A 13,920-nucleotide genomic window follows, 5' to 3' on the forward strand; every position below is an offset into this window, starting at 1 on the left:
ATGCATCCGCCGCTCTATTTTTCATTTTCTTCTTGTATTGGATTTCATAATCATACCCCAACAATTTTGTGACCCATCTCTACTGTGTCGGAGTGTGTATGCGCTGTCCCATAAAGTATGAAAGGCTCCTTTGATTGGTTCATATGATGAATTGTCTACCGATCAAATAAGGCCTCCACTTTGTCACCGCATACAAAATTGCCAACATCTCTCTCTCATAAGTCGATAATTGCTGAGATTTTTGTGATAAAGCCTTGCTAAGATAGGCAATGGGACGTCCTCCTTGCATGAGTACAGCTTCTATGCCTACACCCAATGCATCACATTCCATAATGAACTCTTTGGTGAAGTCCAATAGCGCTAAAATGGGTGCCATCGTCATTGCTGTTTTCGGTTTTTCAAAGGCTGTAGTGGCTTCATCCATTCATCTAAAAGAGTCATTCTTCAACAAAAAAGTAAGAAGAGCAGCAATCTTACCATATCCGATGATGAAGCGGCGATAATATTTGGTCAGCCCCAAATATCCTCGCAATCCGGTGGTAGTAATGGGAATAAGCTAAGCAATCATGCATGCAATCTTTTGAGGATCCGCTGTTACACCATCCGCTGAGTGATGGTGGTAGTGATGGGTGGAGTGAATGTTAGGGTTATGGATGGGTATGGAGATGAAGGTGGATGGTGGATGGTGGATGTGATTAAGGGATATAGACGAAGGGGAAGAAGTGGTCGAGATCCTAAAGAAGAGAAAGGAATCGACAGACGAGAAAGATTTGAAGTTAAGAGAGACCTTGCCAACAATAGAGATGGAACGATGGTGAAGAGGGAGGAGGGAGATTATGGTAGAAAGATAATAAAGAGGCAAGAAATCAATATTCTATTAGCATTATAAATTTGGCTGACATCCACATATATATATAGGCTAGCCAACAAGTCCTAAAACAATAAGTAATCCTAATTCTAGAGGATTCTCGCAGATCATGTTCAAACATACATGATCGCGTTCGAACACATAAAAGACGTTCTATGTATGTGCGAACACGATGCAGACGTTCAAACGTGCCCGACCGCGTTCGAACGTGCATTACGTGTTCTCTGTATTTGCAAACCTGATGCAGGCATTCGCAAGGGCGTTTGAACACGACCCCTCCTGCATTCGAACGCGACCTACAAAAATTTTATTTTAATGAAAATAAATAACTAATGCAATAAGAAAAAATCCTAACTAAGTGTATCATAACACTATATTTTTAGTGCTTAGAAAGCTTATTATTTTTCATACTTTTTCTGCAGATGTGTGGTAAAGGCTAGCATTTTGTCTCAGCATCTTCCATCTAAACAATTAGTCAGAGTATCTTCTCTTCATGAAAATCCCTTGATTGGCTTGGGTTGCTACCAATAGCATCATCACCTGGTCAAATTTTTGACTTAATATTTGACTATGCTTTCATACAATTATTTGTCTATATGGCCATCTATTTTGTCTTTGATGCTTCTACGCCCAAAAGTTTCTTTGGATCATCTTCTGAGTCAGGTAAGCTCCATCCATTATACTCAAGTTGCCTATAGTTCTGATTACTTACTTTGTCGATTTTTATGTTCACTCTCCCTTACATTCTCAAAATGCTACTGCTTGGCAGTAGATGCTTCCACAAGCCATCATGTGCAGTGCACATGCGATCACAGGTACGAACAGAGAGAAGAAAGTTATTTTATGGCACTGCCTTTTGGAGCTTTAGAATGTTTAAGAGGTTAGGGAGATGCCCAGAAGGGCCCCATGTGCTGCAGCTCATGTCCCTATGCCTAGCTTCATTGGGTTTTGTTATGTTAGCTAAAACAAATGATTATATTAAATTTAGCACTCTCTCCATTTGGCCATGCTGCATTTGGCTCTCTGGAAGATCATGTTGGAGGCATCATAGTAGTCTAAGATAGCTCTTTCATTATGCTAAGATCATCTTTTATTCTGTAAATATACATATTTTATTCTGTATAAATCATCTTTTATTATGTAATATACAAAAGAGTATAAAAGCTATAGCCTATCTTGGTTGATCCATCTATTTAGTTTAGTTTTAGTTTAGTTTAGTGTCCAGTGCTTTTATGGCATCTAGATCTATAGATTTTGCATACATGAAATATGTCCAGTATGTGTATAACAGGTTAGTTCTTTTCTTTATTTTTGTACTCAAATTTTTTATACATCTACTGCTAATGAGATTTTTTGTACTCTATATTCTCTATCTTAGTTAATATTCTCTTTTTTTAATTTTTTTTTTTCTAACATGGTGGTGATCTTTGGATAATAAAATGGAGGGCCCAATGCTATTATTTGCTTCTTCTTTTTTATTTGCAGTTTGTAATATGTTATGAACTTCAAATTATGTTATAATTGTGAGATTATTAGATTTGTAAGTTGTAAGTTGAAATTAAAATTAGTACTTAAATTTATTTACTTAATGTTGAATGCTGGTAGTTGAATTAGTATACAAATTTGTGTTGAATTAAATTTATGGTTGAATATTTAGAATTGTATATTTTTGTATTGTATATTTTTTCAAATAAAAAGATAGTTTGTTTGAATCAATAAATATTTAAATTTTATATAGGGTTTAATAATGCTTTGTTATTTGTGTTTCTGTGTTGTCGTGTCATGTTAATAAGATCCGTTTATTAAACGGGTTAGACGGGTCGTGTTAATACGACCCATTTATTAAACGAGTTAGACGGGTCGTATTAACGTGTTATATTAGCATGACCCGTTTATTAAATAGGTTAAACGGGTCGTGTCATATTACCCGTTTAATAATTAGGTCGTATTCGTGTTTACTAAATGCAACCAGTTTATTAATCGGGTCGTGTTAGTGTTAGGGTAAAGTTGACCCGATCTGAATTTGACCCAACCCGAGCCCACTTAACCCGACCCGATTGCCACCCCTAATGTCATAGGAAAGAGTCAAGACATTGTACGAACCAGTTGCTTTAACACGATCAAAAAATAAGATACAATCACCGAGGGATGTAGTTGTTTGATCTTAGATGCAAGTCTTATTCATGATTGGTGTGGAGTTTGATTCGAATTAGAAAGATCCAGTTTCAATATAAAAGCTCTAGGTTTTTCTAATTCCTAATTAACTCCACGGTGTAAGTTACATCCTTAATTAGGAGTAACAGTTTTGGACGAAGTATTCTACACGTAGGGGCAAGGTTCCGTGCCATAGGTAGGGATCTCGAGGTAGTGCTTCAGGATCTACGGTTGCAGCAAAGCCTTCGCCAAGTTTTCTGAGTTCTTTGAGCTGAGGTGATCAAAGATAGCAGCATATCTTCATCAGCGTTTATCTTGTTGGACATAGAATTTAAAATTTTAAAATTGGAAGTTCAAATCTTTCTGAATCCTTTTCACGTTAATGTTTGGGATCGATGAATGTGAGTCGTGGATAGCTTTAAATATTTTCAATTTGGCCCTTGTGACTAGTTTCGTATTCCACCTGAAATTAACCTACAAAGACCCCACAAATGGGTCCTAAACTGGAGGTCGGCCGGTAGCAATTAAAAGCCAATACACCTACTTCGTTGACCCCCTTCACGTATAAAAATCACTCTTTCCTCCTGAAATACTTGCATGATCACCAACTCAGGTACTCGATCCACCAGTCTCTAATTAGGATAGCTACGCCAAAAGGCCGCCATGAGGGCTATACGTTTGGCAGCCATTCTGCTCCTCCTAGTTGCCTCATGCAGCGCCGCCGCTGCCGCCGCCGCCGTCTCTTGCAGCGATGCTGTGAATGCGCTGATTCCGTGCGGGGCGTACCTCATCGGGACCGGGGCGACCGGCCCGAGCCTGCAGTGCTGCAAGAGTGCACAGGCGCTCGAGAAGATGGCGACGACGGTGGCGATGCGGCGTCAACTGTGTCAGTGCCTCAAGGACACTGGCCCGTCCTTCGGCGTCAAGCCGGAGCGAGCCCGCCGCCTCCCGCCCTTCTGCAAGCTCAACCTTAACATCCCGATCAGCCCTAACGTCAATTGCAACATGTAATGGCGTCTTCTCTTCTCCTTGTAATAATTCTAAGAAAAGCGTAAAAAAGGCTAACAAAATGATAGGAAGACAAGACAGTAGGCATCTTGTTACAAATCTAACCTATATAGCTCTAACTTTTCAAAACCTAAGCCGCAAATATTTATAGGATATTTGAGAGGATCCGGAAAAATGATTTAACATTTATTTAGCATTTTCAGTTCACCTGGGTGTTTAAACTTTTAACGTAAAATTTGTCCTTCTAACTTGATAAGTCCTTTTTTTTCTATTATGGCCTGCAGTATATCCTGAATGGTGAAGCAAGATGGCTGTTGGAAAATGCTACTTGGAGGGAGCCTAGCTATGTGGTTGGTCTTCATTTGAATGCATAAGTACTGTATGTAGATGAGAGATTGTATTAGCCATGAGTTGTGTTAAACAAAGTAATGTATTGCTTGTTCTAAGTTCCTCTTCTGCAATAAACTTCAATATAGACATGCATAACCAAAGAGTGCGCGATAAATAATTTTTGGGAAATAATCTTGTCACTCCAGCTCAGCTACATGTTTGGCCCGAAAAAAGCTTGGCTAACTCGGATTCAAAGAAGGACGAGCTTGGACTTTTGCAAACAAGAAAAAGAAAACATTTATGCTTTTATTAATCAAGGTTGAACAAAAAAAGCAATTCAATCATAAACTTGGGCTTGATTTAACACCCAAGAAAATAAATGGATTGATAACAGTAGTAGTAGTAGTAGTAGTAGTAGTAGTAGTAGTAGTAGTAGTAGTAGTAGTAGTAGTAGTAGTAGTAGTAGTAATAATAATAATAATAATAATAATAATAATAATAATAGGGTAATTTGGAAAAAACTAATATTATTTTCATTTTTGCGCCCATACCTACCGATTGCAATTTACCCATTCTATGTATAAAATTATTATAATATTCTCATATCTTTTTATGAAGATATAAGTTACTGTGACATTTTTTTTATCTTTTGTGTTTGTTATTTCTTATAAAAAAAAATGGCACAAGTAAGCAGGAAAACTACTAAATATCAATTTCTTTATTCTTTTTTCCTATAGCAACAAACAACAATTACACCATCTCCTTCTTCTCTATAGCAACAAATAACTCTAATTTTTTCTTTTCCCTTCCAGATTATTCTCCAACATACTTTTTTTTTGCATTTAAGATAAAATTATCATCAATAATAATTCCAATCTACTATTTCTATAATAAATACTTTTTGAGAGAAATTTATTCAACAATTTAATTTGAATCTATTCCATCAAAGACATTAAGAGAATTTTTTACTAGAGAACATATTCTCAAATATTAAATTATTACCTCCAATATGAGAATCGGACTAAGATGAAAATTTAAGGAAAAAAAATCCAATATACTATAAACAAAAAAATATTAAAAGCATTGAAAATATCAGACTTTTAACGTAATAAAGCAATCCAAGAGTAATGAGAATAATCATCAAGCATAAAAAATAAGTAACATTTGCCTCCAAGACTTTAAGTTCAGTGACCCATCAAATCCATGTGCAATAATTCAAGAGCTATATCATCTTTATTATGTGATGTTTTTACCTATTTCCCTAGTTGATGTTACAAACAGACCAAATGGGTGAGCCTAATCAGATTGGGCTGGGAAATGGAAGAGGGTCAGGGGCACATCCAACCACCTTGACTAGTTAACATTTAAATTTATTAATTGCTATCATTGAATTGTGGTTAGCTTCTAGATGAGTTGGGTCCTAGCTCTTAAAGCTAGGCTGATCGAGTCAAGTTAGGTAGCCATTGAATCACTTATGCACACCTAACCTTAGAATTGATGTGTTAGATGCATTTACTTTTAGCTTGTAATTTAGGTTATGTTGATTTGGATTAATACAATCAAGCTAGCCAAACAGATTTGCACCATGGCCACATATAAATTTAGGTGCTGACCATATTTTTATTATTGAATGAATGAGAATTTGACCTAAGTCCCTCTCTTTCTAGATCTTTCCCTCTCAAGCACCTCTCTCTCTCTCTCTCTCTCTCTCTCTCTCTCTCTCTCTCTCTCTCTCTCTCGTCGAGCTTCATCCTAGGTCATGGCCACCACCGCCCTCGATTGTCTCCTCTTGTCCCTAAGAGCCCCCTCATCTAGCTTTGTGTTTTATCACATTACCATAGTCATTTTTCACCTTCCATAACCTAACCCCAACCACAACTCCATTATCCACCTTCTAAATCCATCTCACCACCAACTGTTGACCTTTGGGTAGGTTTTCTATCATATCTCTTGATCGATTCATAATTCTAGTTGTATTGGATCCCTAACTTCCAAAGAGCTAATCTGTCAGAATCTAAGGTCTTTTAGATAGCTAGATCGATCAGCATTTATCTCCAAAGTTATAGTTCTAAATTTATCCAAATCACATCTATTTCGGAGTGGTCATAACAACTTGGTATCAGAGCAAGTCGATCCTTGGACCGCATATGGAGATGATTATCACCAAATCTATGGCCTTGAGGTGCATGACAAAGGAGGATGTATCGGAGTCATCAATGTGCAATGAAGAGCGAAGGGACGCGCTATCATTGAAACTCCTCGATGCTTAGGCAATTGGTTGAGTTCAAATCTACCTTTAATCATGGAGTCTCTCATGTTGGAAATGATAAGGACTATGAACTACAACCACAAGAAACTGATTCAGCTCCTTACACCTAGGGTTGCTATGCGGATAGAAGGGATGAATCACCATGACCACACCCTAATGTTGTAGTCATCGATCCTACCTAGCCTTTCGAAGCCAAGGCCCATGGCTAGAGTATGGCTAGGGTTGCATGAGGAGAATGTGGACCTTCGGATGAACCAAGACACAGACTTGTGGGTTGGATTGGAGTCTGAGCACGAGTTAGAGGAACCACGAAAGTGTGCACTAGTTTAGATACTACCTCACCAACAACCCATGATGCACCCATCCCCTGCACTAGTTGGGTTTGAGGTTGATCGAACTAGGAGAATGCACTCAAGGGTCGGACCACAAGGCTCGACCTCCCCAAGCACAACGAAGGAGATCCACTCAAGTGGATCTTCAAGGTGGAGTAGTTTTTCCAATCCCAAGGGACACCCAAGGAACACAAGGTAGTCATGGCGTCATTCCAACTTGAGAATACCTTGCTGTGATGGTTTCGCTCGATGAGCTCCTATTGTCGACTCTGAACTTGGGTTAATTTCATCGATACCTTGTGCAAGCGATTTGGTCCAACTGGGTACGATAACTTTCACGCTATGCTTAGCAAGGTGTGCCAAAAGATGACGATTAATGCATACATGGAAGAGTTCAAGCACATCTATAGCTATTCCGATCCACCATGGACCAATCTTTACCAACAAAGTGGCTTCCTCTTAGGTCTTCATGGCGAGATCCAAGCTGACGTCAAGGCCCTAAGGCTAAGCACTATAGAGGAGATAGTGGAGGATGCACTGCTCATGGAGGAGAAGCATCACGAGTTGAGGATGCACCAACGAGCATGGAGCAAAGGGGACCCATGCCAAGCCACCCGGTAGAGAAAGGAATGATAAATCTTGCAACTGAAGCATCCACTAGGACCCACAAACTCTCATGCCTACTAGTAGTGGAGAAGGAAGAGAAAGAGAAAGAGAAAGAAATGGTAGTTAGGACTTCGCTGCACATGTACTTGGGAGCTACAACGCCAAAATATTGGGAGTGGAAGGAATGATAAAGCGAGCCATGGTTCAGATCTTGATAGACATAGGGAGTATCCACAACTTGCTAGACAAAAGGTTCCTCTAGGAGGTTGGATTCATAATGGAGCTAATGGTGGACTTGGTGTTAACAATAGGCGATGACTCAACACTCGAGGTCAACGAGTTATGACAAGGAATGCCCGCTGCAAGCGCAAGACTTCACTTTCATTGTGGACTTGTACCCACTAGCTCTTCAAGGAGTGGACTTCGTCCTAGGAGTCCGATGAATACAAAGTTTGGGACTGGTAGAGATTGACCTCGCTGGCATGTCGATGGCAGTTTGGAGAAGTGGACGAGAAGACTAGCTTGAAGGTGCCAAAGCAAGGATGAATCCCTACCTTGCACTTAATGGTGGGGCCACCTAGGACACTGATGTGATCCAGGTCAGACCTAGGCTCTCCCAAAGATATGGTTCAAATCTAAGATTGGACCCAGCTATGGTTACAAAGTTTGGGACTGGTAGAGATTGGACCTAGCTATGGTTCGAATCTGAGAAGGGTGTTAATATCAAAATTGTAGATCAAACAAATATTTGACGAATATTCTTCTCTGACTATGTAGACTGCCTTCTTGCAGCAAATCTTGAGTCAATAGCTAAGATTGAGTCATAATAGACACAAAGGGTAGAAATGAAGAGGGTGAACAAGTTGGAGGTCTCACCCAAAGATAACCTAGATGCAAGCACAACGGGGCACGAAGCAGACTCATGCCAAGTCAATCCTAATGACTTGACTACATAGGTGCGACCCAAATTCTGTTGCAATTTTGACCTAGGGGGTGGCCACTTGGAAGCACCCAAGGAAATTAAGCTCAAGCTGGAGAAAGGGTAATCGAATTCTTTTGGAGAGACTGACATGCGCTGGCTATACAAAATTGAACTCGAGCCTGAGATGAGTTCCCAAGCAAGAGAGTCACACCTAACAAATTGAATGCCTAGGAAGCGGATTTGTGGCCCCACACCCTCGCGCGAATGGAATGAGTCTACTGGGATAGACCAAGCTAATGAAGCCAAATTCCAAATTGCGTTGCGGTGGGTTGAACCCCAATTGAGTTCAAAGATATTGAGGCTGAACCAAGACAATAGGATACAGTACATAGACGGACTCAATCGACCATGGGCATGACTCAACCGAGTCAAGATGAGCGCAGAAGGCCAACCGGCTGTGGCAGTTTAGAGATATTGAGAGGTAGAGATAGTTCAAGAACCACACAGGATGACGGCTCTTCATTGGCCTAGCTCTGCTTTGTAAGCAAGTCTTACCTCTCGTGGGAGCAGCAAAGGATTAATAGACATTCTAGCGGTTGAGTATCCTTCCCAACTCGACTTGCCAACTTTTGCAAGTTAAAAGTTGGCAACTCAAAGTGGGAAAGACACTCCGTCGCTAGACGAGCGCACTACTGAAAACTCTACAAACTGATGAGTCTTATGGATAGATTGGAAGAAGGGGGAGGAGTGGGTCGCCTCTAAGGGACTAGGGTGATTGGCCGGTCGAGAGAGGTTAGAAGCGGCGTTGCCGAGGATTGAGAGAACAGGAGCGAAGAAGACAAAGGAGACAATGCAAGAACTCAATTCATCAATTATTATTCCATGGTTGCCATCCACACCTTTAGAGGCTAACCAAACAATTCAAAAATAGCAATTATTAACCCTAAACAATATATTTTCGCCGACTGCGTTCGAACATGCCCGATCGCATTCGAACGCGCATATTTCGCACTTCTCTAGTGCGAATGTGATGCAAGCACGTTCGAACGCGGTGTTCGAACGCACATTTTGCACTCTCTAGATGTGTGAACCTGATGTAGGAGTTCACAAGCACGTTCGAACACACTCCACCTACGTTCGAACGCGACATACAAAAAACTTATTTTTTAAGAATTAAACACTAAAACAAGAAACAAAGATACCCCTAAAGTGTACCCATGCTCGAGACGACATCGGTGAAGTTCGAATCGTATCAAAGGTTTAGTTATGGAGTCATATTAGACATTTAAAAATTAATCTTTTTTTAAGATGCAATTTGTGATGCTTAAAGATGCAAAACAATATTTTGAGTTTCATTCACATGCATCTGTGTTCAAATTTTTAGATAACTAAATAGTAACTGTAGTGTAGTCTATTAATATCTGCCTCTTTTAATTCCTTGTGATGGTCGTTCTCCGCCCCGCCCCCCCCCCCCCCACTCTGCACAGCGTTGTGACCTCTCTCTCCCCTCTCTTTTCTTCTTTCTCTCCTCTTCCCTTGGGATCAGGTTCATCGAAATCGACCCCGGGCGAGAGGCTGCTGGCTGGCCAGCAGGAGACCGATCCCCTCCCGCTGGCCCGGCTTCCCCTCCCTTCTCTTTTATCTCTTCTTCTTCTTCGTTTTGCCCTACGCTATGCTAGCTACAGTGTTGGGACAAGCCCACTAGCCCAACACTCTAGCAATGATATACCCAATTCTTTTTCCCTTCTAGTAATTACTTATTTTATTTAGCCAATTTAAATTATATTTTAGACAGTTAATTATTTAAAATATATATACTTAGTAACATGGATATTAGATATATAATTAGTATAAAATTAATTAATTATAGTTATAAAAATTTGCAAATAAATATATCTATTCATTATGTATATACATTTTTTAATTTAATACATGGTTTTATTAATTATAATCACTTTTTTATATATACGCTAATATTCATGATATGTGTATATAATTCTAGCAATCTTTTATAATAGTATTATGTATAGAATGAAACAATAGGCTTATTTATTTATTTGTTTAGAAGTAAGTAAAGGCTATTTTATATGTAGTTCCTAATTAGTCAAGCAAGATAAGAATAGCAAAATTAACAATAATTATATTTTGTTACACTTATATTTTTATTTATAATTATGTATATTTAGTATTTTATCTTTTTATGTAAAAAGAGAGCAACTATTTTTATCCTTATTTCCTAACTAGCATTTCAAAGCAATACGATCTAATTAGTTAATAAAAATAAAAGTAATTCTAAACCTAAAAATATTTTACATGAATTTATTTTAATTAGATAAATTACTAATTTTATATTATCTAAATATTTTCAGATTTTGAACCTCTTATTTGAAATTTTATTGATCCCGCTAGCTATGAATTGACACTTGGTTATTGTTGTGAGGGATATTTTATGTCTTCTTATCAGATTGTGAGTAGTCGTACCTCTTAGGCAGCTTTCCTATATTAGGATATATTATATATTTTATTATACACATTCTGCTTTAAATTCTAGCATGATTATATATATATATATATATATATATAATTTATTGGGTTATTCTCGGGCATGAGTATGCAAATGATCTAGAAATGATTAGAGATGGATTTTATGCTTATTTTGATTATCGAGTTTATCTCTAGCATGAGCAGGCATGTGATAGATATATGATTTGAAACTGTATTGCATCATATTTCTCTTGACTTTTTTACCATCTAAATTTTTAATTTCTATGATTTGTCATGGTACTGAATAAATACATATGATATATCATTTAGATGAAAAGCATAAATTTTATTGATAAGATATTTGATAGAAAGTGTGAAGATACTTGAGTTGACACGAGGGTTAGGATGTGGTTGGTGGTTTATATATTAATTGCCAAAGATGCAATCATATGGCCTTACGTTTGAGATCAATAGTCTATGTGTACAATAGATATTCGAATACATGTCATTTACTAAGGCATATGTGGTAAGTTATCCTCAGGATGACAAGACCGGATACCGAGTGCAAATTGTGCATTGTGATATAGTATGATGATATTATTCAAAGTTAACATTAATAATTGAGATATTGTGAAATGCAGCAATTCTTTCATATGTTGACATTAGGGGTGAAAATGGGTCGGATTAACTCCGAACCGACTCGCTATCCAACCCGATTTGGATCAGATTCGAATAAAAAATTCTAATTCGATTGCGATACGGATTCGAACACGGATAAATTTTTTGAAAAAAAGATTCAAATACAGGTCGGATATAATTTTTAGATTCGAATACAGATATCGGATATCCGTTTACCCACATATTTTTTTAATTATTTATAATTTTTAGTTTGCTTATTTAAATAGTGAATATTGATATTGTTACTAATGATATATTATATATTATTTATAGAGATTAATTTTTTTAATTTTATATTATTTGACATACAAAAATTTTTTTTGTGAAACTCTTAATATTTTTATGTTAATTATGTCTAAAGAAAATATCATAACTTTTAATATCCAATCCTCTCTACCCGAAAATTATTCATATTTGTTTAGTTAGGATATGATTTTAAACTTTGCTATCCATCTAATATTCATATCTGAACTAAAAATATAAATCCGAATATGGGTTGAGTACTATCTAGTCCATATCCGATCCGTTTTCACCCCTAATTGACATACATGATTATCGATTAGTCGTCATGCATCATCTTTAGTTGCATTTGATTTGTCATAGCATAGTCATGGTCGGCATGCATGATATGTTGATATATCTAAGTAAGTTATAGTATGATTTTATCACTAGAGACATATATATATTATTGATGATCTATGTACATGCTTATTTATGATGTAACTTATTATCTATTTATATATTATTAAGAATATGTTTATATACTTATTCATGGTATGATGCACTTTTTTTATTTATATTATTCAATAAATAAATTACTTTCTATTTAACATCACTAATTCGAGGTAATGTCTATTTACTAAATTTGTAACTCATGGCTCTATTTTTTTTCTAACCCCCTACATATGATGTACTTCATAGCGATTTGAGATATCCTAAAGAAACATTCTAGAGCGAAAGTGAGATGAGCTAGATGTGAGATAACATATATATATATATATATATATATATATATTGATATATTAACATGTTTATTTGGTTGATAGTGTGATTTATCTCTCGGATGGATTATGTTGAGTTCAGGTGTATCTTCGTATGCTAAACATGTCTGTCCTATCACATGCGCTGCACATGCCATATGTGGGGCGTGGGTGCATGGGCGTGCACGTGTCCGCTAGGCAGGGGCATTACACTGGACGTATCAACACAATGGTTGGATGAGTAGATGGATCATATGGTGTCATAAAATGATAGCAAGTTTAACATGATGGATTGCTAGTTAATTGTTTGACTACCCGCTTCGAGGACTTCCTCTTGAATTTTCACCAGCACTACCCACCTCCATCCTAGGATAGTTACCTTTCATGTTTAGGTCTCTTTTGTCAATTTGTGACAAAGAAAAAGGGGGAGTAGATCTTATTCTATTTTCGACTAGGAGTAGAGGGGGAATAGTAGTGCTTTCTTTATGGAACTCGATTGTCTATTCTATGTTGGTATGTTGACTTATATTACTCATGACATTATACTTTTGTTGCTTATATTGCTTATATTGACATGTTTGCTTTCTTGACCAAGTTTGGTGATTTATTGCTTAGTGTTCATAGTCTTGATATGCTAGAGCTTATTGCATATTTTTTTACTTGGCCATATGTGCTAAAAATTGACTTAGACAAAATTGATTTATAATTATGATGAAAATTTTGTATAAAATCAATTCATTTTACAACATAAATGTGTCACAAGGTTATGTATTTCTAGTGTTGTGATCTTTGTACAAATTTATTCAAAAAGTGTAAAGTAAGCTCCTATGTCTTGACCTCACGAAATTTGGTAAACATTAGAGAATTATTTTAATATTATATTTTATCACAAAATTGTCAAAGAAAATATTATAAAAGTAATATTTTATAATGGCAAATTCATGAATAAAATTATTTTTATTTGAGATGTACCAATTAGATTCTGTATATGGTCATCACATCACATAGCTTACGAAAAATTAGATAATATGAAAAAATCAAATCAAAAGAAGAAGAAATAAGATTAAAGCTTAAGGCTTTAGGACTGTATTCAGATGGGGTTAAGTGTGTTTAGATAGTCGGAATGATTCATTTAAGAAAATTTAAGTATTGTGTGGATGGGATAAGTGACATCCGGACGGTGTGTGCAAAACTCAAACAGAAAATTCTGAAACCTATTTAAAATTAAGAATTTCTATTGATGGATTCTCCTATGAAACATTAATACTTCTCATCTTTCTACAAGTGAT

The 13,920-nt window shown here is 36.9% G+C and overlaps 1 protein-coding gene across 1 annotated transcript; it reads left to right on the plus strand.

Moving 5' to 3' along the window:
• The first annotated feature begins 3,685 nt into the window (after positions 1-3,685).
• Positions 3,686-4,033, plus strand: LOC140793712 (non-specific lipid-transfer protein-like). The gene has a single exon (XM_073145368.1). The coding sequence runs from the start codon at positions 3,686-3,688 to the stop codon at positions 4,031-4,033; it is 348 nt and encodes a 115-aa protein (XP_073001469.1).
• Positions 4,034-13,920: the final 9,887 nt, after the last annotated feature.

This window comes from Typha latifolia, chromosome 8, assembly GCF_019914945.1.
Source record: "Typha latifolia isolate L0001 chromosome 8, TyphaL0001v2, whole genome shotgun sequence".
NCBI classification, from domain to species: Eukaryota; Viridiplantae; Streptophyta; class Magnoliopsida; order Poales; family Typhaceae; genus Typha; species Typha latifolia.